At 36.3% G+C, this 25,246-nt stretch overlaps 3 protein-coding genes across 8 annotated transcripts in view; 1 reads left to right on the top strand and 2 right to left on the bottom strand.

Moving 5' to 3' along the window:
- Window positions 1-18: 18 nt before the first annotated feature.
- LOC128880765 (endoplasmic reticulum mannosyl-oligosaccharide 1,2-alpha-mannosidase) lies at window positions 19-4,120 on the bottom strand. The gene is made up of 11 exons (XM_054131168.1): window positions 3,372-4,120; window positions 3,076-3,243; window positions 2,830-2,986; window positions 2,566-2,751; window positions 2,339-2,487; window positions 2,065-2,253; window positions 1,795-1,982; window positions 1,565-1,691; window positions 1,311-1,475; window positions 1,082-1,231; window positions 19-1,003 (listed from the first exon to the last, which is right to left on the bottom strand). Exons 1-11 carry the CDS (start codon window positions 3,468-3,470, stop codon window positions 785-787), a joined length of 1,797 nt encoding a protein of 598 aa, XP_053987143.1. The 5' UTR covers window positions 3,471-4,120; the 3' UTR covers window positions 19-784.
- A 913-nt stretch (window positions 4,121-5,033) lies between these two features.
- LOC128880766 (signal recognition particle subunit SRP68-like) lies at window positions 5,034-7,394 on the top strand. Its single transcript, XM_054131169.1, has 3 exons — window positions 5,034-5,192; window positions 5,536-5,873; window positions 5,938-7,394. Exons 1-3 carry the CDS (start codon window positions 5,096-5,098, stop codon window positions 7,231-7,233), a joined length of 1,731 nt encoding a protein of 576 aa, XP_053987144.1. The 5' UTR covers window positions 5,034-5,095; the 3' UTR covers window positions 7,234-7,394.
- A 1,447-nt stretch (window positions 7,395-8,841) lies between these two features.
- Window positions 8,842-25,246, bottom strand: part of LOC128880678 (titin homolog) — a 60,263-nt gene continuing 43,858 nt past the window's right edge. For 5 of the 6 annotated variants that reach the window (XM_054131008.1, XM_054131007.1, XM_054131006.1 and 2 more), the window contains 7 exons: window positions 13,967-14,459; window positions 12,677-13,158; window positions 11,656-11,849; window positions 11,093-11,403; window positions 10,925-10,999; window positions 10,289-10,468; window positions 8,842-10,164 (listed from right to left, as the gene is read on the bottom strand). In XM_054131008.1, coding sequence (XP_053986983.1) covers window positions 10,123-10,164; window positions 10,289-10,468; window positions 10,925-10,999; window positions 11,093-11,403; window positions 11,656-11,849; window positions 12,677-13,158; window positions 13,967-14,459 — 1,777 coding nt within the window. In that variant the 3' untranslated portion in view covers window positions 8,842-10,122. The remainder of the gene's footprint in view (window positions 10,165-10,288; window positions 10,469-10,924; window positions 11,000-11,092; window positions 11,404-11,655; window positions 11,850-12,676; window positions 13,159-13,966; window positions 14,460-25,246) is intronic. The other variant, XM_054131009.1, reaches the window with a different exon arrangement.

Here is a 25,246-nt window from a genome sequence, read left to right on the forward strand (position 1 = left end):
TAAAATTTACAAATCTGATAATAAATTAATTGATTTTTTATTCTCACGTATTATGTTCATGTACCTCAGAGAAGTCGCAACTTATTTTATTATGGATATGCGATATTATGAAAATATATCTCAGCTACATTAATTAAATATTACAACACCTATTAATACAAAAAAATGAATATGATTCAGGTTTGACTAGGATCTTTGAAAATAGTTTTTTAAGTAACTTCGTTTCAAGGTTACAGTAATTTTTAAACTGATATGTATACAATCTTCTACTTTTTAAAAGGAATTGGTATGTATATTAGGCTACAAATAAATCAAAAAAAGATAGAAGTATAAAACGCAACAGATAAATTACTTTTCTATTTTACAGCATTATACTCGACGATTTTGATACACTTTTCACAAATTTGATCTACAATACGGTATATATTAATTGTATCAATTTATTTGCCACGGGATCAACTATAATAATCACTTAAAAATATACATTTCTAAATTAGAAAACGAGTACAAAAATTGAATATAATCAATTGCTAGCACTGTGAATAAATTCTGTACCTCTTTCGTTAATATTAATAGCCATATATTACATATATGCTAATAGCAATGAACAGTTTTTCCAACAAAATTAGAATATCTGCACTCTAGAACCCAAAAGACCCAATAAAAGACTGTTTCAATCCAACTAATTTGTTATAACCGTATGCCGTTATGGTATCTATCGACTGGCCTCAAAAGATATTTAATAGCTCACTAACAGTGCAGATATTGTAACAAGCATATCGGGTTACGATTCATATACGGGTAATGGATGTCCTTCGGAATTAAATATCCATCTATCCAGATCTACTAACTGCCTTGTATCATCGAATAATAAATACAAGTATTTTAAAGTTTCAGCAAACCAAAAACTTTCTGTTAAGTCTTGTTGTCGGGTATTCTGAACATTTCGTACATTACCAATACTCGTGTAACCTTTCTCCACTTTTGTATAATTTTCAAAGGCCTGTTGCATTAAAATACACATTAATAGGACTATAACGGTGTATGCGTATTTAAAGAAAAGTATTTCTTAATTACTTACTTGAAATATTTGCCATCCCCAGTCTTGAAATGTTTTATTTCCAGTAAAATACCACATATAAAACAGACTTTCGATGAATTCTGGCCTTAATAGATTATGCGCGTCATTCATTTTTACATACATATCCAATGATTTCTCTCCTTCCACATTCTATGTAAAATGTTGTCTCTTATATGATTGAACAAGAATTACAATGATTTTCACACAAAGCGTTAATTATTTTAATTACCTGGATATTAAAGTAGGTAATTTCGGGCGCTAGAAATGTCGGTTGAATTGCATACGTCTGATAACAAGTCTTAACGATTTCGTTTGCAAGATCCATATGATCGGACGGCAAGCCATGATGCGCACCTAAAGCTAATGTGCCGCCTAAGTAACATGTAAGATGGTCCTATGAGATAAACATTAAAATTATAAATGCTATTATACTTAATACCGGTACGATTACTTGTATCAAAATGCTTATATCTCGTTACTTGCCATTTTTGGTCTTATTTCTTTATTTGCTCCAACTAGCTCCGCGATAAAAATATATTTATTGTTCGCTGTTCGCTTCACAAGGTGTTTTTGGGTTCCAGAAATGCCTAACAGATAATCGTCTCGCAAACTGAAAGCATTTATAGTAAAGTACATTACCACAAATTCGTAACTCATCAAGTAAACAAAACAAGCTTTTGCGCTTCGATGATCAGAAATCAAAAGGTACTAACTAATTAATGGTTTTCCCAGTTTGAAGCCACTGTTTCAATAGATATTCGTAATAACTATCGCCACGTGCGCCAAGCGTAATTGTTGCATACTCTCTAAACTGTCCAGTGTTAGCGTTAATGAAAATGGGTACTAAACCGTCGTATTTCTCTAACTGATGTACATGTTCTGAGACTTTTGCTACTGCTTCCTGAAGAATAATAATTACAAACCCTTCTACGTATGATACAGATGATATGCAATACCTGATGCTAAAGGACAATTATAATTACCTCGTATTTAGGTTCACCTGTACTACGACTAAGATCTCGAAATTCTAATTGAATAGAAGTGATTTCGCTAGTGCTACTATCGGGACCCCACTTAGGACTATGTGCAGTTTTGGTGCCAAGATTGACATCAGAGTAAGGGACACCAGATGAAGTAGAAAATGCTGGCATCATACGATCCCCTAATTGTGCCTATGATTTTGAATAAAACATAAATTTTGTATTTAAAATTTTCCGAATAACAATATTATCTAAAATATGCAAAGGAATAACTTACAGCTTTATTTAGAAAAATCTTATCTCCGGAAAGATGATATGCCGATAACAGACCCCCTAATACCCTTATTGTAACTTCAAATAAATTAACATCCCTATTTAGAGTAAACACTAAACTCTTATCGACCCATGCTTTGGCTTCTGAAAATTCTGCAAGTAGAAAACAACATCGTTAACTTTGCAAATGTTTACAAATATACAGTAGCATAATCAGACTTTCAAGTATACCATTATTTAATCCCATTATATACATAGTGTCAAGGGAATCGACTATTGTGAGTCCTAAACCAAACCAATCAGAATGTTTCCTGGATATTGGCTTTACATTGTCGTGACCCCAAGCATATTCTTTGTATCCATTCCATGAATGCTTAAATGCAGCAACTATGGCTCTTTGCCTACTATTCTGTGGACCTAAAATTAAATAAGTATATTATTACGATTGAATTGAGTTTATACTTTTAAAGGAATAATAATTTGGTATGATGTTACCATTGAATTTAATTGGGTTTGGTCTGGGTTGAGGTGGCTCTCCAATTTGATCATCGTCCACTTGGTTTATTTCTGGTTGGAACTCAGGTTCCTCTATAACCTCCCCACCATCTTTATGTTCTTGATTTACATTATCTACTACTATATCTTCTATTGCCTATAAATATCATACTTTTAAAAGATTATGAAATATACAAAACATCTCATTTAAAAGTATTTGGTTAATTTATAATTTATCCATCATACCTTCGCATACTTAAAAGTATCTTGTACTACCTCTATGTTATTGTAGTCGTTTTCATCTAAAACTCCATTTTTATTATCGCCAGGCAACAGATAAAATATAATTAATATAATCGTAATGACTACAAAGTAAAGGATATTTCTTTGAAACCTCGACAACTGGTTCCATTGCTAAAAAAGATGAACCATATTGGTTTCAATCGCACGCTTGAATACACGGATTCTATTTTCCATTAGGTAAACATAAATGGGAAATGAAAATATTCGGAAAATTTCAACACAATACTACAAGATTTTACCCTCCAAAGACTGCGTGATGTTCCTCGCGCAAGTGTTGCACTTTCTTGGATATTTAAACTAATATAATCCGTTTTCCCTAGATCCTTCGGTGGAAACATATTTTGTTCGAGGTTAAGTTGTTCTGAAGGATGCGATAACGAGGGCCAGAGCACGTCGAGAGACGATAATGCCACTTGTGTACATTAATTGCGATCCTCCTCATTTATGTAATCCAAATAAAACATTCTTGCTGTTAATTATACTCCTTTCGAGACACCAGACAAGGCAAAATTTAAACTGTAGCTATTCCGCGAATCATTCGTATTGTGGTGTTAATATCTGATATCACAAATCACACTGTTGGCAATCCGTCTCAGAATTTCACTTATGCTGAATCGAGATGGCAATGCCTGTTGTTCGCTCGTATTCACGCGCAAGCACAGGTTCGTAAATGTGCATAATTTGTTAGTAAAACATTACTCCTGATAATGTTATCCATAAACAGATGATACGACAGGAGCTATCGATTTGCGTTGAATAGTTAAAGTATAGAATGTTTGTTTACATACTTATGTCGAAACTGTATTTTCTGCGGGCAGGTAAGAAGACGTGAAAAGATACAAAATAAACGAAATAAGAAATTTCTACCTTATTACTATAACGGAAATTGTTGTTATATTGCGAGATGTAAACTAATTCAAGCTGAAGTGTGATGTGGTACATATATAAACTGATTCTATTGTACACTTTTGTACAAGCATTTTATTTACAGGCGAGATCTTTTCAGAGACTCATTTTACAGACCATTATACGACGAAAATCAAAAGTAATAAATTTGCATTTGTGTTATCTACTTATAATCTGGTAACCAACATCAGCGCCCACTGTTTATAAACAGCGTTCGTTTACCCCATTCGCTTCCTCTTTTTATTTACCTTTTATTTCTACAGGGTGTCCCAAAAATGTTGTAACACCTTGAAATGGGTGGTTCGGGAGGTGATTTGAAACAACTTTTTCCTTTACAAAAATGTCGGATGGGGCTTCGTTAAGGAGATATTAAGAGAAAACCCCGACCAATCAGAGCGCGCGTATACCGTTGGAGCGCCCGCGGGAGCGAAGGCTATGAACTAAGCAGCCGCGTCAATGTCCTTCGATGCACGTCGAGTCGCTTGTTCGCGTACAAGCGCGGCCGCTTAGCTTGTAGCCTTCGTTACCGCGGTCGCTCCAGCGGTATCCGCGCACTCTGATTTGTTCAGTGTTTTCCTTTAATATCTCCTCAACGAAGCCTCGGACAACATTTTCGCTAAGGAAAAAGTTGTTTCAAATCATCTCCTGAACCACCATTTTCAAGGTCTTACAACATCTTTGGGACACCCTGTATTTAATTTTCATTTCAATCCTTTTTACTTTTCTTTCACTTTCTACTTATTTGTTCTTAATTAATTATGAATTATTTATCCTTATAATAAATAATTAAGAAGGTAAATTCATAAACAACTTTTGATTCATATTTTTAATGTTTTCAATATTATTGCATTTCATTACTACATATAAATAGTAAGACTATAAAAGTTATCATACCGCTATAACATGTTCAAATTAACCGCCATATCAGCGTTTATGACAGAAAAACACCGTGGAACTATAGTGAACTATAGTTACTGATAGTTACTTTGCGATTGTCGGGTTCGCGGCAATAAAGCTTGTTGAAGCTTGTGGTGAAAATTGGATACGTGGTTACGCGATGATGGTGGCCGAAGAGAAACTTACGGAGACGTTAAAAGAAAATCAAGTTAATGATGCTACGGTACCGAAGGGTCAGAAGACGTATTCACTGGAAAGTATCCTTTTCCAACGCAATATCCGCGCGCGTCGATACTTCTATCAATGCCATATGTCATTTCCTAACCTCTATTTGACATATCGTTTACTTACTAATCGAATGCATTATCGTTCGCATATGCTATAAGAAAATATATTTACATAAATATATGGCCATTTTTAATATCGTAAAAACTTTTCCTCTGTAATGTATAACAATTTTTATTTACGTTTGTGCTGCTATTGACATTGTTTGCTATGGTGGATCAGCACAATTTATTATAAACAACCATTGGCATTTTACACTTTTCTTTTAGGTATTTAAGAGTTATATAATTATATGATTACTTAACGATCAAACAGTTTTAAAAATAATAAAAGAGGCGCAGCAGCAACATGGTTTAAGGCATGGAGATTATCAGCGGTACCGTGGGTACTGCACAAGGAGATTGAGACGTCTACGTAAGGTTTTAAAGGTTCCACAGGGAGACAGACGTCATTTCAAGAGAAGAGACATAATGCCCTCGATGGTTAGCGATGATAAATTCCTACAAGTTCCATTGATAATGGCAGAACGTGCATGGAGTTATGCAATGCAATTACGTCAAGAATCTAATACAGAGCCAAGAAAGAAATTCCATTTGATATCTAGGCTAAGGAAAGCCGCTACATATTCCCTACAGTTACAAGAATTAATAGAGGTAAGTAAAAATTAACTACTACACTCACATTTTACAGATTTTTTATTGTAAACAATTTTCACAGAATGTCAATTGCAATGCGAGAACCAAACTAGAAGCTCAAGCATACGTGGCTTGGGTACATGGTTCCTTACATTTTGAATTACAATTATGGAAGAAAGCTGTGGAGAATCTAAAAAAGGCTCAGGTAGTATATGGAAAACTGGCGTCCGCATTACCAGAATCTGAACAAATAATATACAATGCACGCGTCGAGGAGCTTGCTCCTAGCCTTAGATATTGTGCCTATAACATCGGAGATACCACTGCCATAGATGACTTGATGCAAATGAGGGGTCAGCTGAGTGGTGAACTGTTAGCCAGTTTAGATTCACTGATAGCACAAACACGGGAAAAGCAGGCAAATACTGAAGAAGTAATCTGGCGTGGAAAGTCGTGCGGTGTGGTACCGCCACGAGCAGCAGGTCTCTTGATTGCTGACTCCAGATTAAACCAAACGTTAGAAAAAGCAGCTACGAATCAAGCTAAAATTGATTTGCTGGAAGCGCATCTGATAGATTGTAAAGACGCAATTTCAACCGTACGAGATTTTTTTAAAACCGAGCTTAAGAACAAAGATAACGATAAGCTCACACCGCCGCAACATTTAATCACTTACCTACAATATATCAGGCTATCACGCACCCTCGAAAGGAACCTGGTCTTGATCAAAGTGGCGGAAGAATCTGCTAAGGCAAAGCCGCAGGATATCGTGAGACTGTACGAAGCAGCTCTCCACAATCTTGTTGAAATCTCGCAGCTGCAAGACGACGAGGAATTCGTACGAGAGCAGGAAGCTAAGACGAAGGCCTATAGAGCCTTTAGATGTTACTATATGGCTCAGTCACTGGAAAACCTTCATCGATGGCGAGAAGCAATGGCTCTGTATCAGAGGTCTGCACAACATGTAAAAGACGCGGTTGAGTTTGAGAAAATTCTTCCAGAATCATTGAGGGAGGCTCTCAATAACCTGAAGACTTCTATAGAAGTTGCCAAGTATTCAGCGCATGCGCACAGTGTATTAGAAGAGGGACAAGAAGAGGAACCTGGAACTAATAAGTACACCAAAACGAAGAAACCTCTATTTGAACGTCTACACGAGTACAGAGAGGATCCTGTGCTTCTTACGAAGCAACCTAATGTCTATAAATTACCACCGTCTACGCAACCAATTCCTTGCAAGCCATTATTCTTTGACCTGGCCTTCAATATGGTTGAGTTTCCAGATTTGAGCGAAAAACTCGGTGATCAGGCTAAGGAGGGAAGCCAGGCTGGTCTTACAGGATTCGTTAAAGGTTTATGGGGTTGGGGAAACAAATAAAACAAGGATATTGTAATGATAAGGCACTGGACTCTGGATATTATCGCATGTGTTGCGATAATGTATTTTTACCGGTACTCAAACGCGTCGATGAAAATCAACTTTTCACTTGTACCACCAGCAATATTGAATAACGGAAATAAAGAGATATTATTAATATACATTGCATTGAATTTGATTTCAACCAAGCGGTTTACAACAGTAATTTGTCTCGATTATTTTCTATATTGTTATTTTCTTTTAAAACATTGTTCCAAATCCTTCGCCCAAATTCCAAAGTCATGATACGCGTTAAAATGTGGTTCGTGCCACCTCTTCGCATGTCACGTTCTCCTGATACCAGAAGTAAAATTCTGTCCAAATTTCGATACGTACCATGAATTTCTCGTGCCACCTCTCCGCGTATCATGTTCTCCTGATACCAGGAGTAAAATTCTGACCAAATTTTGATACGTACCATGAATTTCTCGTGCCACCTCTTCGCATATCATGTGCTCCTGATACCAAAATGTCAAATTCAAGCCAGAATTCCGATACGTACCGAAAAATAAGCCCCTTGAATCAGGCAACCTATACTTACATGTATGTCGGGTCGGTTGCCTGGTCCCAGGCGCAAACGTGCCACCTCTTCGCATATCATGTGCTCCTGATACCAAAATTCAAAATCGACCAGAATTCCAATACGTACCGAAAAATGGGCCCCTTAAGATAGGCGACCGACACTTACAAGTATGTCGGGCTGGTTGCCTGGTTCCAGGCGCAACCGTGCCACCTCTTCGCATATCATGTGCGCCTGATACCAAAATGTAAAATCGGCCAGAATTCCGATACGTACCGAAAAATGAGCCCCTTGAATTAGGCAACCTATACTTACGTGTATGTCGGGCCGGCTGCCTGCCCGTAGGCGCAAACGTGCCACCTCTTCGCATATCATGTGCTCCTGATACCAAAATGCAAAATCCGCCAGAATTCCAATACGTACCGAAAAATGGGCCCCTTGAGATAGGCAACCGATACTTACAAGTATGTCGGGCTGGTTGCCTGGTCCCAGGCGCAAACGTGCCATCTCTTCGCATATCATGTGCTCGTGATACCAAAATGCAAAATCCGCCAGAATTCCAATACGTACCGAAAAATGGGCCCCTTAAGATAGGCGACCGATACTTACAAGTATGTCGGGCTGGTTGCCTGGTCCCAGGCGCAAACGTGCATATCATGTGCTCCTGATACCAAAATGTAAAATCGGTCCAGAATTCTAATACTTACCATAGCTTCTTCGTGCCATTTCTTCGCGTGTCAAGAAATGAAAAGAAGTGTACTAGGAAAATGTGGGAAAGTATCAGAAAACAGTGGGAAAAGGAAAGTCATTGTTTCAGAAAAACCTATTAATACTATATTAAAGCCTGATGATTTACTATGAAATGCGAATTCAGAAATGAAAGGTATGTGGTAGGAGAATGATAGGAACATAAATAAAAAATGAATGGGAACGGCAAGGCAAAGTGAAAGATAAGTGACAGGATACTGAATGGTAAATGAATGAAAAATGGGAGAAATGGAAGGAAAATGGAAGACGAGTGTAGATATAATAACAAAACTTCGTTGAAGTACGATTAAAAACTTTATTTTATTTTGGTTTGCTTCGTAATTGGGAAAAATATATATAATGTTGCGTGTACCTGTAGGAACTTTGGGCTACAGATTATGTCTGGGACAATTGTCGTTTGGGTAACATGCTAATTAAAAAAAAATGTGAACTTAGAACGTGTTGATATGTTACCAACGAACAAGTTGTGAAAGAGAGGAAGAGAACAAAGTAGCTTAAACCTATGCTAAGGCTGACGCCTCATTAATTCTAAACTTACACGTTGGTAACAAATGTGGTATAAAATATGGTATTAGGTACGCATTATACGTTTCTCTCTTGCATGAACGACAAAAATACATGAAGGCTGAAATGTCCGTGTGTATCTCGCATAGTGGTCATCAAATGCGATGTCGTTTTATCATAGTATATTCGATATTAAATGAAAAAAAAAAGAGACGAAACAAAGTGACAGTATTATAAAAACACTCAAGTCATCTATAACAGATTTTTTTCAATGTATGAAGCTGACCATGAAACGAACTTTACGCATGGCACACGGTTAATCAACTTTTGAAAATCTGACGCTGAACAACCCTGCTAACATGTACAAAATTATATACAGCATCGCGAGATATAGCTTTGTGCTTTGTTTCTCGTTACAAGCGTATGCACCAGCTATTTCTGGTCTGTTTTTTCTTTTCTTTTTTCTTCTCTTTTTTTTTTGAAAAAAGTTGAAAATTCTCGACTAGCGTACATTGTACGTTATGCGTTGGTTAAAATCTAAAAAAAAAAAGTATCTCATACATGAAGTTGTTGCGAATGTTTATATCCAACATGAATTATATTAGAAATCCCTCGAACAATTTGTCCTTTGGAAGATACACGTTAAATGCTTAATTTCAGCAGGGTTAATACTCTCTCTATTGGTCTCAATGAAGACTCTCGATCGTTCGGTACTGATAACGAATAAAAGCAACGCGGCGATTACAGTAAAGCAACGACCGTTTCAACTCGAACTCCGATATCTTTTCTCGTCTAAACTGTCCAGAAGTTAATGTTTTGCGCTGTTTACTTTGCGATTCTTTCCTTTCGTGAAATAAAACTTATTCATTTACAGATCAAACATATTGAAGATTCTTAAAAATATACACTGTTCTCTTAACGTTCTTCCATTCATCTTATCGTACTCAATACAAGTTATTTTCTTGGCCGTTCCTTTTTGACTAGATTCATTCTCAGTTGAATAGGTATTTAACCCAATAACACGAGTACGAGGTTTAAATTGATACACATTCGTCTTTTTAGCCAGAACAAACTTCGGAGTGTTCGTCCCATGCAGCAACCTGAAATGTATAAGTTTATCAATAATAATCACGCAATCCATGTGGATTAACGATTACATTCGGGAATGTGTTTATAAGAAACGTAGAACAAGGAGAGAAAATAATATAGAATGTCGCATCGTACCTGGCATTCGCGGCTGCAGTACCACTGATTTCCGCAGCCAGCACATACAAATTGTGCAGCACGTTCACGACACCCTTGACATCGTGGAGGACTATCTCTGTCTTCTCTAGCATCCCTTCCACCCGAAGTAATGCGCGTTTCTCTATCTTCGATTACTGCTGATTCTTCTTCAACATCATCCTGTAAATAACGGAAGAAAGAAATAAAACCTTTTTCTGCTAACGATAAATGTGTGAGTGATGAACTTAATTTTACGCATTAATTTTTTGCAAAGCGGCTTTCAATACTGAGATTTACGCGGAAACTCGAGTGGTAACAGAAGCGGCAAACTTTGTTTACGTTAGATTCTTTCGAATCTCAAAACAGTGATAGGTGTATCGACCCCTGAATAAATTCTTAATTCTTTTTATGTATTCCTTCTGGGAAAGTATTGAAATAGGGGTCAGATTTTTAGTTTCAAGTGGTGAATACGCTTCTGACAATATTTTTGTTACGTTTGACGTTTAAAGAAAATAGGATGAAAGTACCACGTGCATTTAATTTTAGAAAAATAAGAATAGAAAGAAAGAAAAAGAAAATTCAAGGAATGACGAAATTTACTGGGATCAAATGGTTGTAATAAATTATAATACTTACGACATGAATTAAATTGTTCGAGTGAGATTGGACCGGAGTATTGACAACAGGTGTTATTGTTATTTCAGTTCGAGCCTAAAAATATACAAGTAAATAGTGTGAATGTTACGATCGATGCTACACTGATTAGCATTATAAATAATAAGTGTTTATGAAAAAGTAAAATACCTTGGAAGAAGATAGAAGGTCGCTGATAGAAACCGGATTAGAGCCTTGATATGCCTGCAAAAGGTGCTGGGTTGCCGCGCTTTGCTGTGGCATGGACGCGGCTGTTGGTGCATTCCTTTCTCTTTCAGGTGCAGTGAGTAATCTAGCTAAAGTAGGTGAAAAAGTTGTAGGTCTTGGAGATTGCGATTTCGTGAGAATTCCATGGAGCAATGAACAGCTCTGCTGAGGTGGAGTATTTGGCGGTGCCGGGGACGGTGCGACGGGATGAAGCGTCACATCCGGGTAATTTTGAGGCGTTTTCACAGGCTCACCTAAGCAATTTTACATTTGCAAAATTAATTACCTTAGCGACATTTAAAAATTGTCGACTAATTTCATTTATGAATTCGAAAACAACATTGATCTTTTTTGAACGTATAGTGCTTCCTTGAAATGACACTTCTCTCATATTTAATCGACCAATTATGGAAATTAACTAGGTATACTATTTCTAAAATAGGTATAAAGCAGATACAAATTTGCTTAAATGTTACTTTTAAAATTACTTGTCTACACATATATACCTTGCTGCTGGCTGAGTTTGGCGAACTGCACAAGCACGTCCTTGAAGCTCATGGAATTATTAGGATCCGACATGTTCGGATTGCTTTTACAAGAATCTGTACTAGATGGCCTTGAATCAACGCTGTGCCCAGTTTCCACCATGGCTCCACCTGCTCCAAGGCTGACATTCACCGAATTTCTCATTCTGCGACCCCTGTATAATTCAAATACACAATTTTAGGAAACATCTATCCGCATAGCATCAAATTGTGATTTTTGATGATTTATATATTTATTAATTCGAATTTAGGGAAAAAGATAATTCAAAGCGAATATTTCGGGAACAAGACATAAAAAAAGAATTTGCTTATAACATGGTGTATATGGTACACTAATATAAGTGATTTCGATATAAGTGATTATCAGTTAGTTTTTGTGTATAACTTGTTATACATAAAATCTTGTTCAAGTATTAGCTATGTGTACATAATCAGTCTCTTCTGAAATATAACACTCTTCTATTTTGACTTGATTCTGTACGCATTTAATATTTCTATTTTAAGTTGATACCATGCGAAACAGTCCCCTAAATATAAGACAACTTACAAGATTTACACATCAAATATGTCGTTTTTATCATTTTATGTGAATTAACATACATGGTAACTTCTTTTACATTTTTTAATGAGATAGGAACTCAAAGCATAGACTAGCCAAAAGAAAATTAAACAACTATTCATCGTTTATCTAAGTAATTTTGAAACAAATTCTGAAGAGAATCTTCACTAATAAATCTTCTTTTTTCTCATTTTATGTGAATTAACATACATGGTACCTTCTTTTACGTTTTTTAATAGGATAGGACCTCAAAGCATAGACTAGCCAAAAGAAAATTCTACAACTATTCATCATTTATCTAAGTAATTTTGAAACAAATTCTGAAGAGAATCTTCACTAATAAATCTCCGTTCTATTTCGTCCTTATAACCAATGAAGAGTCGTCGCCTTCCAAAACACGCTAGTTAACGTGTAAATGATTACCTGCGTGGAACTGTCTCAGGGTGCCTCAGCCTGTAATCAGCGATAATAGACCTAACGTCGACGATGGCACCCTGCCGGCCCTCGCCGATCTGTCTGTTTTCTGGACTGAGCGCTTCAGCCTGCTTCCGACCATTTTCTCCTGTCTGTTTGGGAGGGGTTGATTGCCGTTGCGATGCTTGTTTCCCGGTCTTTTCTTTCTTAAAAGCTGGCGAATCGCGAGAGCTCTCCTCGGGCAGATCCTCCTTCGAACCGAAGTTTAATTTTTCTTTGGATACGGGAGTCGTGTTACCGCTGCTCTCCCATTCAGGTCCGAGCGCCAAGCTAGCCGGCGGTAATGTGTCAGCCAGCTGGCCGTTGCCTTCCATGAATCCCATCACTTGCCTCCTTCTTTCGATCCTCAGGTACGCTTCCTCTTTGAGCTTTCTCATGCTCAGGATTTCATTCCATTCCATTTCTTTGGCACGTGCTAACTCGTCTAAGGCCTACGTGAAACAGAGAACAAACATAGTAAATAAAGAGTGATACAGAGAGAACGAACATAGGGCACGTTTACATGGCTTCTAACTTTGACGCAGTGACGCTGATGTTGTAATAGCTTTCCAAAGGGGACTGGGCTGTCGAACTGCTTCAAGGAAAAGTCTGCTTTGGGAATTAATTTCAAGGAAATGAATCTAGGTCCAAACTTTACGTTTTACATAATGTTTATGTGTATCTTAGAAAGTTAATAATTATGTTTTAATTGCCTTTTTCGCGGGTTCAGAAATTATAAATTTCTAGAATAATAGTATCCAAGGAAATATATAAATAAATATTTTTAAAGGACACGTTATAACGTGCAAAGGGGACTTCTTATTGCAAAAATGAACCTTTACCTGCGCAGTGACGTGTAAACGGACAACGTTGGTCTTTCAATAATTTCCTTGGAATTAACTCCCAAAGAAGATTATTTTTAAATTCTCTCACCTAAATTCCCTCAACACTGATACTACCAAACCCGATAATTTGACCCATGTACTTTGTAGAAAATTATCGTAACAGAGAATTAATTTAATTAGTAAATTAGTTTGGTCCTCTACCTTTCAATTAGAAAGATATAGTTGTATATACAATAGGTTTGACCTCTGTAATTTTAGTGTTAAATCTACAGATTCTACGGTCTGCACTGAAACTTTTTTACAGACATTCCTATCCTCTCAGACATTGCTTGTACAAATTCCATTACAAGAAGGGTTGGTCTTAAGGTATTATCACGACGAAAGGGGTGAACTGATACCGAGCAATGTCGCTCACCTGCACTTCGGCTCGAAGTTGCTCAGCCCTCGCAGCGAGCTCTTCCGCGGTAACTTTTTCACAGCCAACGAGAGACGATATATATTGTTCCCTCTGCTCCAGGCAGGACTTCTTCGGGGCGGAATTCCCGTTCGACGACAACTGCCCGTCCGTTGACTTTCGTTTCCTGCCGCCGCCGCCGCCGCCTTCCGTTTCGGATTTCGGGCAACGCGAGGCCACGGACTTCTGCTGCGTTTCCACGGAGGAGAGGGTGGTCTTGGTCGTGGCCTCCGACTCAGAATCGCAGAGGGGTTCCTTTTTTATCGAAGCAGACCGGAGACATTCCACCGTAGCGGGCGCTGCGGCGGTTTCCTCTGGGAGGGCGGCCCCGTTCTGCTGGCTCTGTGGCACCTTCGGCGAAGCCCTCGACGAATCGTCCTCCCTCGTTTTCTCAGCCGAGTCCACCTTCTTCCCGTTTCCAGCGACACCTTCCATCGCGTGCATCTTGTTCAAACTGCAAAAAAACAAATAATATCCATGAGTAAAGCGATTCTTGATCAACTTGAACATTAATTTATTTCCAGTAAAAAATGGTAATTGCGCGAGGCTTCCTTTAGGAAAATTGATTATACTACCTTTATACAGTGTACAAATACTGCAGATATTTAATTAATTCACAATGGGCTGAACAGACTTTAAATTAAGGATGCATTTCACTGTGAACGCACAAAAGAAAGCATATTTTCAATCATTTTTTTCTCAGAAACTATTGCATCAAATTGAATGAATATTTTTTCCCCTTAAAGGTATGATTAAGGAAAGTAAATAAAAAATTTTTTTTTAGTAAAAAATATTTCGTCATTTATTTACAAAATAATATGCAGGTGATTTTGGCTCTCCTGGTAATCAGAAACAGAAAATCGAAAAAGTTTATTAAACTATGTCGTCACACCTATCGTCGGAACCTCCAAGTAGTTGATATTTTGATTTTTACTTACAATTTCACCTGATTTACGGTACAAAAAGAGTTTTTTTTTCTCTCTTTCACAAGAAACGCTGCCATTTTGTTTATTTTCGATGAAATAAATAAGTGGAGGTTCCGACCATAGGTGTGACGACATAGTTTAATAAACTCTTTCGATTTTCTGTTTCAGATTTCCAGAAGAGCCAAAATCACCTGCGCCAGCGGATAACTGTTTTTTTTTTTTAACACATGCATATTATTTTGTAAATAAATGACGAAATATTTTTTACTAAAAAAAAATTTTGTTATTTACTCTCCTTAAACATACCTTTAAGGGGAAAAACACTCGTTCAATTTTATGCAATAATTCCTGAGAAAAAAATGATTGAAAATATGCTTTTTTTGTGCGTTCACAGTGAAATGGCCCCTTAACAACACAAAGACATGTTTTTGTTAAATAGGTGAAAATACATTTTATCTAGTTCCTTAAATACTTGTATTGAAATAAATATCCACGTTATAACTAGATATTTATAAAACTCTAATAGTATATACATATATATATATATATAATATATACTAGTAAGTAACCTGAATTGCTCTACACTTTTCTTTGTATAAGAATAACTTGGAAAAATGATTTGTGTCACAAAAAGCACACGATCCAAATATTTTTTTTAACGCAGCTGCATTTTCCAGAAAATAGTATAGAAAATTAGCAATTAAGTATTATTAAGTAATGCAATTTTGTCTCTATACAATTGTCGAGTCTCGATTAGGTGCTTCGACCTCACAGAGCCTGCGAGTTTTATTTTCTTTTTTTATCAGATATCTCCAAAGGAGATTCATTTATTTAAATGCACTTTCTGTTAAGTATGCAGTTAAAAAAAATATGGCAACATTAAGTATCTGAAATGATAGAAAATTTGAAATAAATGAATAGATTACACGTCGACAAATGGAAAATTGATTACAGAGCGCAAGCTTGCCAACGATGACACTGATAAAACGATAAGTCTGTTTGTGAAGTTTGCTTTGACCTTGCATAGAAAATAGGTGTCACTGAGCGGAAGGACGAATGGAAAACGGCAAGTATGCGTACGAGTATTATCATCATTTTCATAACATCGTGTGGACAAATGTTTATATCGCCCCTTGCATGAAAAGATGCTGTAATTATACGAGTTTTCCGAAGGACTTTCAATTCCCTGCAAACGAATGCACTTGGGGCTTTAATTCTCCAAAGGCAAGGCAATTTGAAGATGTCGATCAGTTTAGAGTAGATTCGAATAAAACGAATGGAACAATAACACGTCAGAACTATTTCATATATTGGTTCAAGGAAGAAGTTCGTGACGATTCCGTTAAATAGCGCGAAAGTCGCAGAATTTTGATAACACAAATCCAATGATGTCATACTTTAGAACGTTTGAAAGGTTATAGAAGTTTATAGAATATTTTGTAGTAAATACATTGTAACGTTTGTTTATTTAGTCGAAAGTTATTGCATTTTAAAAATGATTCACGATTCTGAAAAAATGCGTTACACTTTACAATATCACTTCGACCAAGGTGAACAAATTTGTGATTTGTGATATTAGTTTAATAAAGTTCATTTAAATTGTTAGAAAAATCTTGTTTGAATTTTGGTGAAAAAACGCCACGAACTTTTTCCTTGATTCAATATTACGTGTTTTATATAAGTATATTTTTTTATACTCTTATTATTCTTTTATTACTCTTTCTTAAAAAGTATACAAATTTGACGGTATGATATTTTATCAATTTCATTTGGCCGGAGAAAAATGATTACGTATAACCGGGGACTACTATAGTCGTTCATATTTAGTGTTATTCAATTCTATAATTTCGTTCGGTCGATCAATATTCGTACTGCAAATTAGTGCGTTAAAAGCAAGGATACTCCCACGACGATGACCCAGGGTGGTCTTCGCAACGTGTGCATGACCGTCCTGCGTTTACCCTCAGCATGAGGCACGCTTACACCCGCACTAGAATAGAAAGTGACCACGCAGTGGGGTTAATGCTTTCACGCCTCCCATGCGTTACACTGGCTGCCTACTTCCATGTGCGTGCGTGCGTGTGTGCACAGCAAACGAAATATCCAACTAAACATTTAGAAAATTTTAATTTTTTAATTTCAGTTCATCTGTAATTTCTTACACTTCCTGATGGGTTTAAATTCTACACAATTTAGACCGGACAGTTGGGTGATATAAATCTCCAGGTTTATAATGGTTAACGATGGGTTTTCATGAATGAAATTGATGGATAAAATAGTAACTCTTTGGTTACTTGAAAGATCATTTTTAAACGAATGTACATAGTCGATGTATCATAATATACCACAATACATCATAAATAAAGAGTAGTAGTACTTTCCATTTAAAATAAATTACGGGGTCTCCCTTTTCCCCTCTAAATAAATAGCTGTTTGAATTACGAAATTATACATTTCGCGGTGAACAAACAAAAATGTAATCGTTGGATAGAGTAAACGCGTAAAAAAAATTGCTGTATGTTATTTTTCACTCAGTTACTCGAATAAAGCGTCTACCATATCTGCTGCGAGTTAAATAAATTTCCAACGAAATATTTTCTCTATCGACTCAAGCATCGTTTACATGAAACAATCGAATGCGATTTTATACGACGAAAACACTTCGGTTATTAAAACACACAGTAATATTACAGGTTATTAAAACACACGGTAATATTACAGATGCCAAACAGCTAATTTTTTATTTTTCTAAGTTCATAACATTTTTTGCACAAAGTATTCTTTTCAAAACTGTATATTGGATAATTAAAAAAAATAATAATAATAATTATTTATATTTTCTTACGTTTCTTAAATACGATAATTAAAGAATGTAATAATTGTCGAAAAATATTCCATTAAGTATGAAACCGAAAGCCACTGCGAAAGGGTTAATTTCATACTGCACCATACTACACCATATTTAAATTTCATTACAATCTCTGACATCGAACAATGGAGAATTTACGGCGGAATAATCAAGTTCATGTTTGAATCTCGTTTCTAATTTAATCACAGTTTACCATGGATATCGCTAACGGTATCCCTGCTAAGTTCACGACGATGCTACTTAGAAGACGTATGTGCACTCATTGCCAGAATTGGGATCTGAGAACGTAGAGATAATATCTCCATGACTAGAAACCCTCTAATAAAAGCCATGAAACAACTTTGCTCGATTCTGATTGCTCCCACCCATTCTTCAGCCAAGTAATAAATATTGTCAGAGTTTGGCCACACTTCAAAAGTGTTTACAGTGCATGCATAACCTGTGCCTCTAGCGTTATAGTTTGGTAAAAGTTTGTAAGCTATAGCATCATGCTTGAACGCGTTATGAAGTAAAGTGCTCTAAGAGCAGATTCTTATACTGTATTACACTTCTAAACCATTCTTAAAAAATATTCTTTTCACGGGGGTATCCTGAATTAGGAGGTCTTAAAAAAAGCGGTTTTTCGTGAATTTTTTTAGGATGCAAATAAATAATTAATTCTATCGAACTTTTTATCCTATTTTCATACATATTTGAGTAGTCTGTACAAATTTTTTCAACAAGAAATATTCATTTCTTCTAATCAAAAGAAATGTTCATTTTCATACATTTTCCTTCTATGTGAACTAAGAAAAACCCGCAAAAATGGTGAAATGTGAAATTACTGCAAGTTTGAAAAAAAGAACGAGTTTGTTTGGGTGAAAAAAATCACTTTAACTTGATAAAAAAGTTGTTTAAAATTTTTTTTGTATGAATTTTTTTGTTCACATAGGAGAAAAATGTATGAAAATGAAAATTTCTTTGGTTTTTTTGTGTCAAACCAAACTTACGACCTGCATCTTTCCCACCGATAGAAGGTTTTAATTGCGAGGTGCTCTACAAATGTGCGTCACAGTCGACTCAATTTGAATATTTCTTGCTGAAGAAATTTGTACAGACTACTCAAATATGTACGAAAATAGGATAAAAAGTTCGATGGAATTAATTATTTTTTTCCTTCCTAAGAAAATTCACGAAAAACCGCTTTTTTAGACCTCCTAATTCAGGATACGCTCTTGAGCCGTTTTTCTCAAGTACGGTATTTACAAATTATTTCCTTTCCACAAACGTGTGTATCAGAAAATTGTTTAGAATACAGATCGTTGTGAAAAAAATTGTTGAGAAACGAAACTGAATAATACTTATTCATTGGAAAAATAATTCGAAACTCCAGCATACAACACTCGATGTTTTTTAAATTAAATTTCGCGGAATTAGCTGAAAAACGGCATAACTCAACCTAACCTTTACATTGTTTCGTGACTCTTACTAGAAGGCCTATATGTATATCCTACTCAATAATATTTGTATGCCTGAGAAATTTCGTAGAGTTTCGTCTCTGTGCGAAGTACTTACTCTGTGGTAGAAATTGACTCGACGAACGAAACGTAAACATTGCGCGACCGAATGAACGGGGTTCGCCAAAATTTTCAGCTACGCCTGTGTCTCGTTTGCTACAAGCGACACGGCGCAACGAAGCGCGCTCGTCCGCAAGAAGGGAAGAGGCTGAGAGGGGGAAATTGCCCGCGAGAGAGGGAGACGACACCAGAAAGAGAGGAGGAAAGAGGGAGGGAAACGAAGTTCGTTGCTCCCGCTCGCGTTCACTGCACTTTATAGACGCGGATATAGGTTTCGCGGTACCAATTCTGAAAAGCCCTCGAACTCTTCCTCGAGTCTTCGAACCACTCGATTGGAATAAAAGGATTACTGATCATTTTCCTAATCGGATAGAGCAATGTTATCCACTAACAAATTTTTAAGAATTAAAGAAACGCCTATATTCAATGGAAGCAAAGATAGTCAAAACAGCTATCAAGTCTGATTTTACCAATTTTTTGTCATATTAAACGCATTACCAACCGATCGAAGGTGATCTACTTTGCTGCATTGTACACATACACAATAAGAGTGTTCATATTTGACTGTGTCTGATCCAAAATCAAAGACTGTCAGATGCTAGGCAGGAATTAATTTTCAGTATATCTACAGCGAAAATTAGATTCAAAATAGGTTCAGGGTGAAAATATTTTTTTTTTATAGGTTCATTTCTTCGTGAGATATTTAACTTCATTTAAGGAAAAAAACACGTTTGTGAGATATTTTGTTTCGAAAAATAATTTTTAGTAACAGTATCAAAATACTAAATAGTCCTATTTGACAATTTTAAGTGAGTATAATCAATGAAACGTTACTGAATATGTTTCTAACCATAAAGATTATCATTTAAGAATACCATGTTATTGTGTATCGTGAAAAGAGCATTTATGTTAATATTTATTTTTTGATTTATATCCGATACTTGTTTCAAGTTTGTCATGAAAACACCTTTTAGATTATGTTCCGTGGAGTTTATGTTTGCCAACGAAATGTAGAATTCTCTTTGTGGCACCCAGTTTTCTGTTATTTCCTTGTACATCTTTCTTTTAAGCGGAAAGTAACAGGTGGTTACTGGTTGTATCGATTTTCGTTTTCAGCATTGTACAGCACGTCCATATAGTGGATTATTATTTCAGGAATATTAAACGAACGAATATTATAAATTTGTAGCAATTTTCAGAATGAATCACGAACGCCGCTTATGAGAAATAAAGCTTTGACTTATCATTAAAAATAATTTAATCTTCACTCCCTACTTTGAATTTTAATGTATAATTCCGCAGCTAGAACGCAATGGTTATAGTGCTGTATAGGAAACGAATCTTTAGAATTTTTATCGGCCACTACAGAGATACTCTATGTATAGACGACAATCAATTAGGAAACCGCAAAGCGATAAGCGTACTTATTTCACTTCCTCTTCGCATAGTTTCAGATATCAACTTAAATCAATTTTTGTGCAAGCTTTTAACATTCTACTTATTCCTTGTCGCTATAGCGATAACGTCCATTAACACAATTACCAATATTCAGAGCACCGCTTTAAAAAGTATTTCAGAACTCTATTGAACGCTTGTCAAAAGTTCTTTATGAAACTTTCCCAAGACAACGGAAAATACGATTTTGACAAAGTAGTCTTAGCGAACAGCAAAAATATACTTCAGAACACATTAGCACCGTAAACTTCTTCGGTGAGCAAAGATACAAAATTTGAGCAAAAAATGAACAAAATTTAATGTTAATTATAAAGAGATACAAAAGAAAATCGCTCGACGCAAATTCTGGTTTCTTCTTATAAATAATATTAAATTTATTGTTGATTAACAAAGAATTTTTATCAATCATCGAAGAGCACTGAAAGAATCTTTTAGTAGATTTGAACGAACAACGAATTTCAAAAAATGACATTGAAGAACATCGCGCAGTGATTTGAATTTCATCAAGACATTGTACCTTTCACGCTTTCCAAGATCGTGTGAAATAGTAACAGCGCACTAACTGTTTGACTGTAGCGATAGCGAAAGCGAAGGAGAAAGCGAAACCGGCTGGCAAACGGTAACTAAAAATTTCTGGGCGTGCGAACACGTGCAACACCGAGCAAAAAAGTTTCGTCGCCAAGAAACAGAAAACATCATCGACTCGCTCGTAAACAGAAGATATTTGCAAAGGTCATTACGGTCAACCCATTCGTCTCCGCAATACGGTTTTCAATGCCAATTTCAGGGCACTTTTTATATTAACCCCCTATAGGTCTGTGAAACTTTCAGATTACATGCTAATATATCGACATTGTACTAAATAATTTTAGTCTTTTTTTTCACGTGACGATGTAAACGATTATTTCGAAATTTCATTATATTATTTGCGACTAATTAAATTGCTACGTATTAAACGAAAATATTATTCACTGCATTCAGCAGGTGTAGGCGCGAAGAGGTTAACGAACAATTTTGTCAAATCAAAGTTGGACGAGATATATTACTGTCGGTGCAATTCCAGATACAGAAAGTATTGGCTGATGTTTTATGTTACTTCATTCTATTACAAGAAAAGCGGACAGAATCATGGCAGGAGTTATGAAAGAGCAGCGAAATTTTCTTTAAATAACCCCACGCGACTAACATTTCCTCGGAACGGTATAACTATCACTGTCACGAATCAGGATGAAATATAAACTACATATAACTGGTTCTTATGTTGGTCACAGGATATGAACTTTCATAATTACACCCTCAAGGAGTCGAAAACAATTAGCCGCTATCGCATTGGAACTGTTTAATAATTTTCCAGTAACCCTATGGGTGTTTAAAATTCGTCGTTTCTACAGGGTGTCTGCGTATAACTTCGGACATACGCAGGGTGTCAATACTACAACAAATTTCCCACAAAAAATTACTATTAGACATTTTCTTTGTGTCGTCTTATTCTCGAGAATTTTTACTTTTAATATTTTTTCTGCCTTTTCGACTTGACGCTCTTTAAACCGCCATAACTCCACCAAATTATAGTGAAAACTTAGAATTAAGTATACCATTCGAAAGAGTGTTAAATTTACCATCTCGCTGATGCCTAACTAAAATTTATTACGTACATTTAACAAGTGAAAAATTAGGTCAAACTTTACATTTAAACGTCATTCTTTCCCTCAAATACCACTGTAAAATTTTTCTGTTACTATACTATATTGAAAAGTTGAGACTTCGAGGAAGTTTTTCCCGAAGTGTGCCCGTCAAACAACCATGTCTTTGAAACCAAAAAACAGATAGAGAAAAAGTCAAATTTTTTGAAATTTTGGTTTTGTATCAAGGAGTTGGGAAATTTAACGCTCTTTCGAATGGTATACTTAGTTTTAAGTATACCATTGTAATTTGATGGAGTTATGGCCGTTCAAATACTGTCAAGTAAAAAACGCAGAAAAAATATTAAAAGTAAAAATTCTCGAGAATAAGGCGACACAAAGAAAATGTCCAAGAGTAACTTTTTGTTGAAAATTTGTTGTAGAATTCACACCCTGCGTATGTCTGAACTTATACGTAGACACCCTGTATACGTAAACATAATTTCGTTTTATAATTTCGATTATAATTTTTATCGATGCAAATAACAGTTCGAAAACTATTTTCTATTTGTTATTCGAAATTTTAATCTGAATAAGAATTAAGTGAATTTATCAGTGCAAGAAACCAAAAGGATAAACGTCATCTAGTATCATTTAGGGATATTCGATTCTGAATTGATTTTCTAAAAAATCTTTCCGAGGCTATTATCGATGACTTTACTTAAGAATCAATCTTCGAATCGCGAAAAGGACAAAGTCACTTAATTGAATAAAAAGCTAATAAACTATATATTAGGTATAGAAATTATTTCTGTGCCTTTACACATTCGATTTATTATAGTGAATTTATATACATACAAGTCTCAACCAGATGATTATAATAACTTATTTATATCTAACAAGCTACAATTGTATTTAACAATTATTACTATTACTTTTTTTATTTATTCATAACTCTGCTTTAAATAGAAACATTTACCCGCCATTTCGTTACACGAAAGTATTAACATAGGAATGAATCGCACAGATTGTTTTGAAATTTGATTGTCCAACTATATATACTTCCATAGAATGTGTGACTGAGGGAAGATTAAAACTTGTATGATTTTTCTTTACAAATAAATGGTAAGTTATGAAAGGCATAGAATTAATTTCTACACCTAATAAATACGTAAATTTAACAGTGAAATATTTTGAAGTATACGCGAGAGACATAGTATCTAGAAAAAGTTTTTCTTCGAATCGATTCCGGGAATCAACATCCCTATTTTCGTCTGTAAAAGATTATCGTACGTACGTTTGACGTATATACCAGAAAACTTCAGCGGTAGACCGTTACGTTTTCCCAAAAGCGTTTCTTCTCGTAATGAGCTTCGCGGGACATCGACTGTTGTGCATATGCAAAAAAGAAAAAAAAAAAGAAGAAGGAAAGATAAAACACAAGCTCTCGTTACGAGAAAAACTGTTGACACAGGAACTGAGCGGTACGAACCACGCGTCGTATCCACCGTTCACAGTCCACTTGCACTTTTCACCGAGCGTGGCCGCTCACCGGTCACGACGATCCTTTCTTTCTACGGCCCTTCCGTCTCGGAGACAGCCGGACGTAGTCGATCGCAGCCGATCGTGGCCAATCCTCCGTGCTTAGCGTTTTCTTCACTCCGAGAGACACACTCGGCACTCTCCCTGTCGCAACACCGACGATCCCTTTGCAATGGGTGGCGAGACAGCAAAGGTCACGAAAGGTCATTCGTCTATCGTGAATGAAAAAAAACTAGCTTTCGGGGAGGAGCGAACGATGTCGCGAATCGAACGAGAATCGAGCCACGGTTACCGCGGTCGGTGGATCGACGACTGGAATCGCGTAACCCTTTTCATCGCTTTCTCCAGAGCCGAGGCAGCTTCTGAAGCCACCGCACGTTTCACGGACGGGAGTTCTATGACCGTTCGAGAACCGTTAGCGTCGGTACACACCACTCCTCGGAACGCGAAGCCAGTTTTCGCGCATTTACGGTTATAGGACGAAGGACGTCTAACCGACTACGGGGCGTGCGAGTACACAGTGAATACCGGTGGAGCACGAACAGAAGTCTAAGCGACGAAGACAGAGATCACGACGAAATGTACAGATATAGCGAAAGAGAAAGAGAGACGGCGAGAGGGAGAGAGCGGAGTGCAGCAGGTCGGCCAGCTTAGGTGGGGTTGTCGCGGTTAATGCGGTGACTCGAGGGGGGGAGGCGAGCAGATAGAAGCGCGCGCGTGTGCGTCCGCGCCTAGATTGGGCTAGGTTAGGTTAGGTTAAACACTTGCCAAGGGACCTTGTAGCGGCGTCCTACTTCTTCGCAAGCGAACGCGCGCTTTCGTCCTCCGTCCGCTGCTCTTATGTTCTAGTCGAGGTTGCTGTTACTGTTATTGTCATATTCGAACTTTGCGATATCTTGGTACTACGCCGAAACGCAATACTTTCCCTCGTGATATTTTTAAAATTTTGTTTATAGATTTGAAAATAAAATATCTTAAAATGGATAAAGATGAACTCTAAAAATCTTCCTTGTAGAAATAAGGAGTTTGCTTTTTACTCTGTGTATATTAATTATAGATCCAAGTTTTTGACTTGAATTAATCGCAAAATAAATTTACTTATTTTAAATAGTAAAAATCTAGGCGACATGTTCATTTCTTGGGCTCGAAGCACTTAATAAAATATTTAATGTTGATCCATGTAATAAACGATTTATTGGAAATTAAAATATAGTTTGATTCATCTGGCACATGGTTCTTAACCCATTAGAGCTATATGATATTAAAGTTGG

This window comes from Hylaeus volcanicus, chromosome 8, assembly GCF_026283585.1.
Source record: "Hylaeus volcanicus isolate JK05 chromosome 8, UHH_iyHylVolc1.0_haploid, whole genome shotgun sequence".
NCBI lineage: Eukaryota > Metazoa > Arthropoda > Insecta > Hymenoptera > Colletidae > Hylaeus > Hylaeus volcanicus.

What these genes read in the sequence shown, in the direction of transcription:
- LOC128880766 (XM_054131169.1), top strand. Translation starts at nt 5,096, where the DNA reads ATGATGGTGGCCGAAGAGAAACTTACGGAGACGTTAAAAGAAAATCAA. An exon ending in GAAGACGTATTCACTGGAAA is followed by an intron (nt 5,193 to 5,535) that starts GTATCCTTTTCC and finishes ACGATCAAACAG; the next exon opens with TTTTAAAAATAATAAAAGAG. An exon ending in AGTTACAAGAATTAATAGAG is followed by an intron (nt 5,874 to 5,937) that starts GTAAGTAAAAAT and finishes CAATTTTCACAG; the next exon opens with AATGTCAATTGCAATGCGAG.
- LOC128880765 (XM_054131168.1), bottom strand. Translation starts at nt 3,470, where the DNA reads ATGTTTCCACCGAAGGATCTAGGGAAAACGGATTATATTAGTTTAAAT. An exon ending in AAACCCAATTAAATTCAATG is followed by an intron (nt 2,752 to 2,829) that starts GTAACATCATAC and finishes ATTTAATTTTAG; the next exon opens with GTCCACAGAATAGTAGGCAA. An exon ending in GGGGATGGCAAATATTTCAA is followed by an intron (nt 1,004 to 1,081) that starts GTAAGTAATTAA and finishes TTAATGCAACAG; the next exon opens with GCCTTTGAAAATTATACAAA.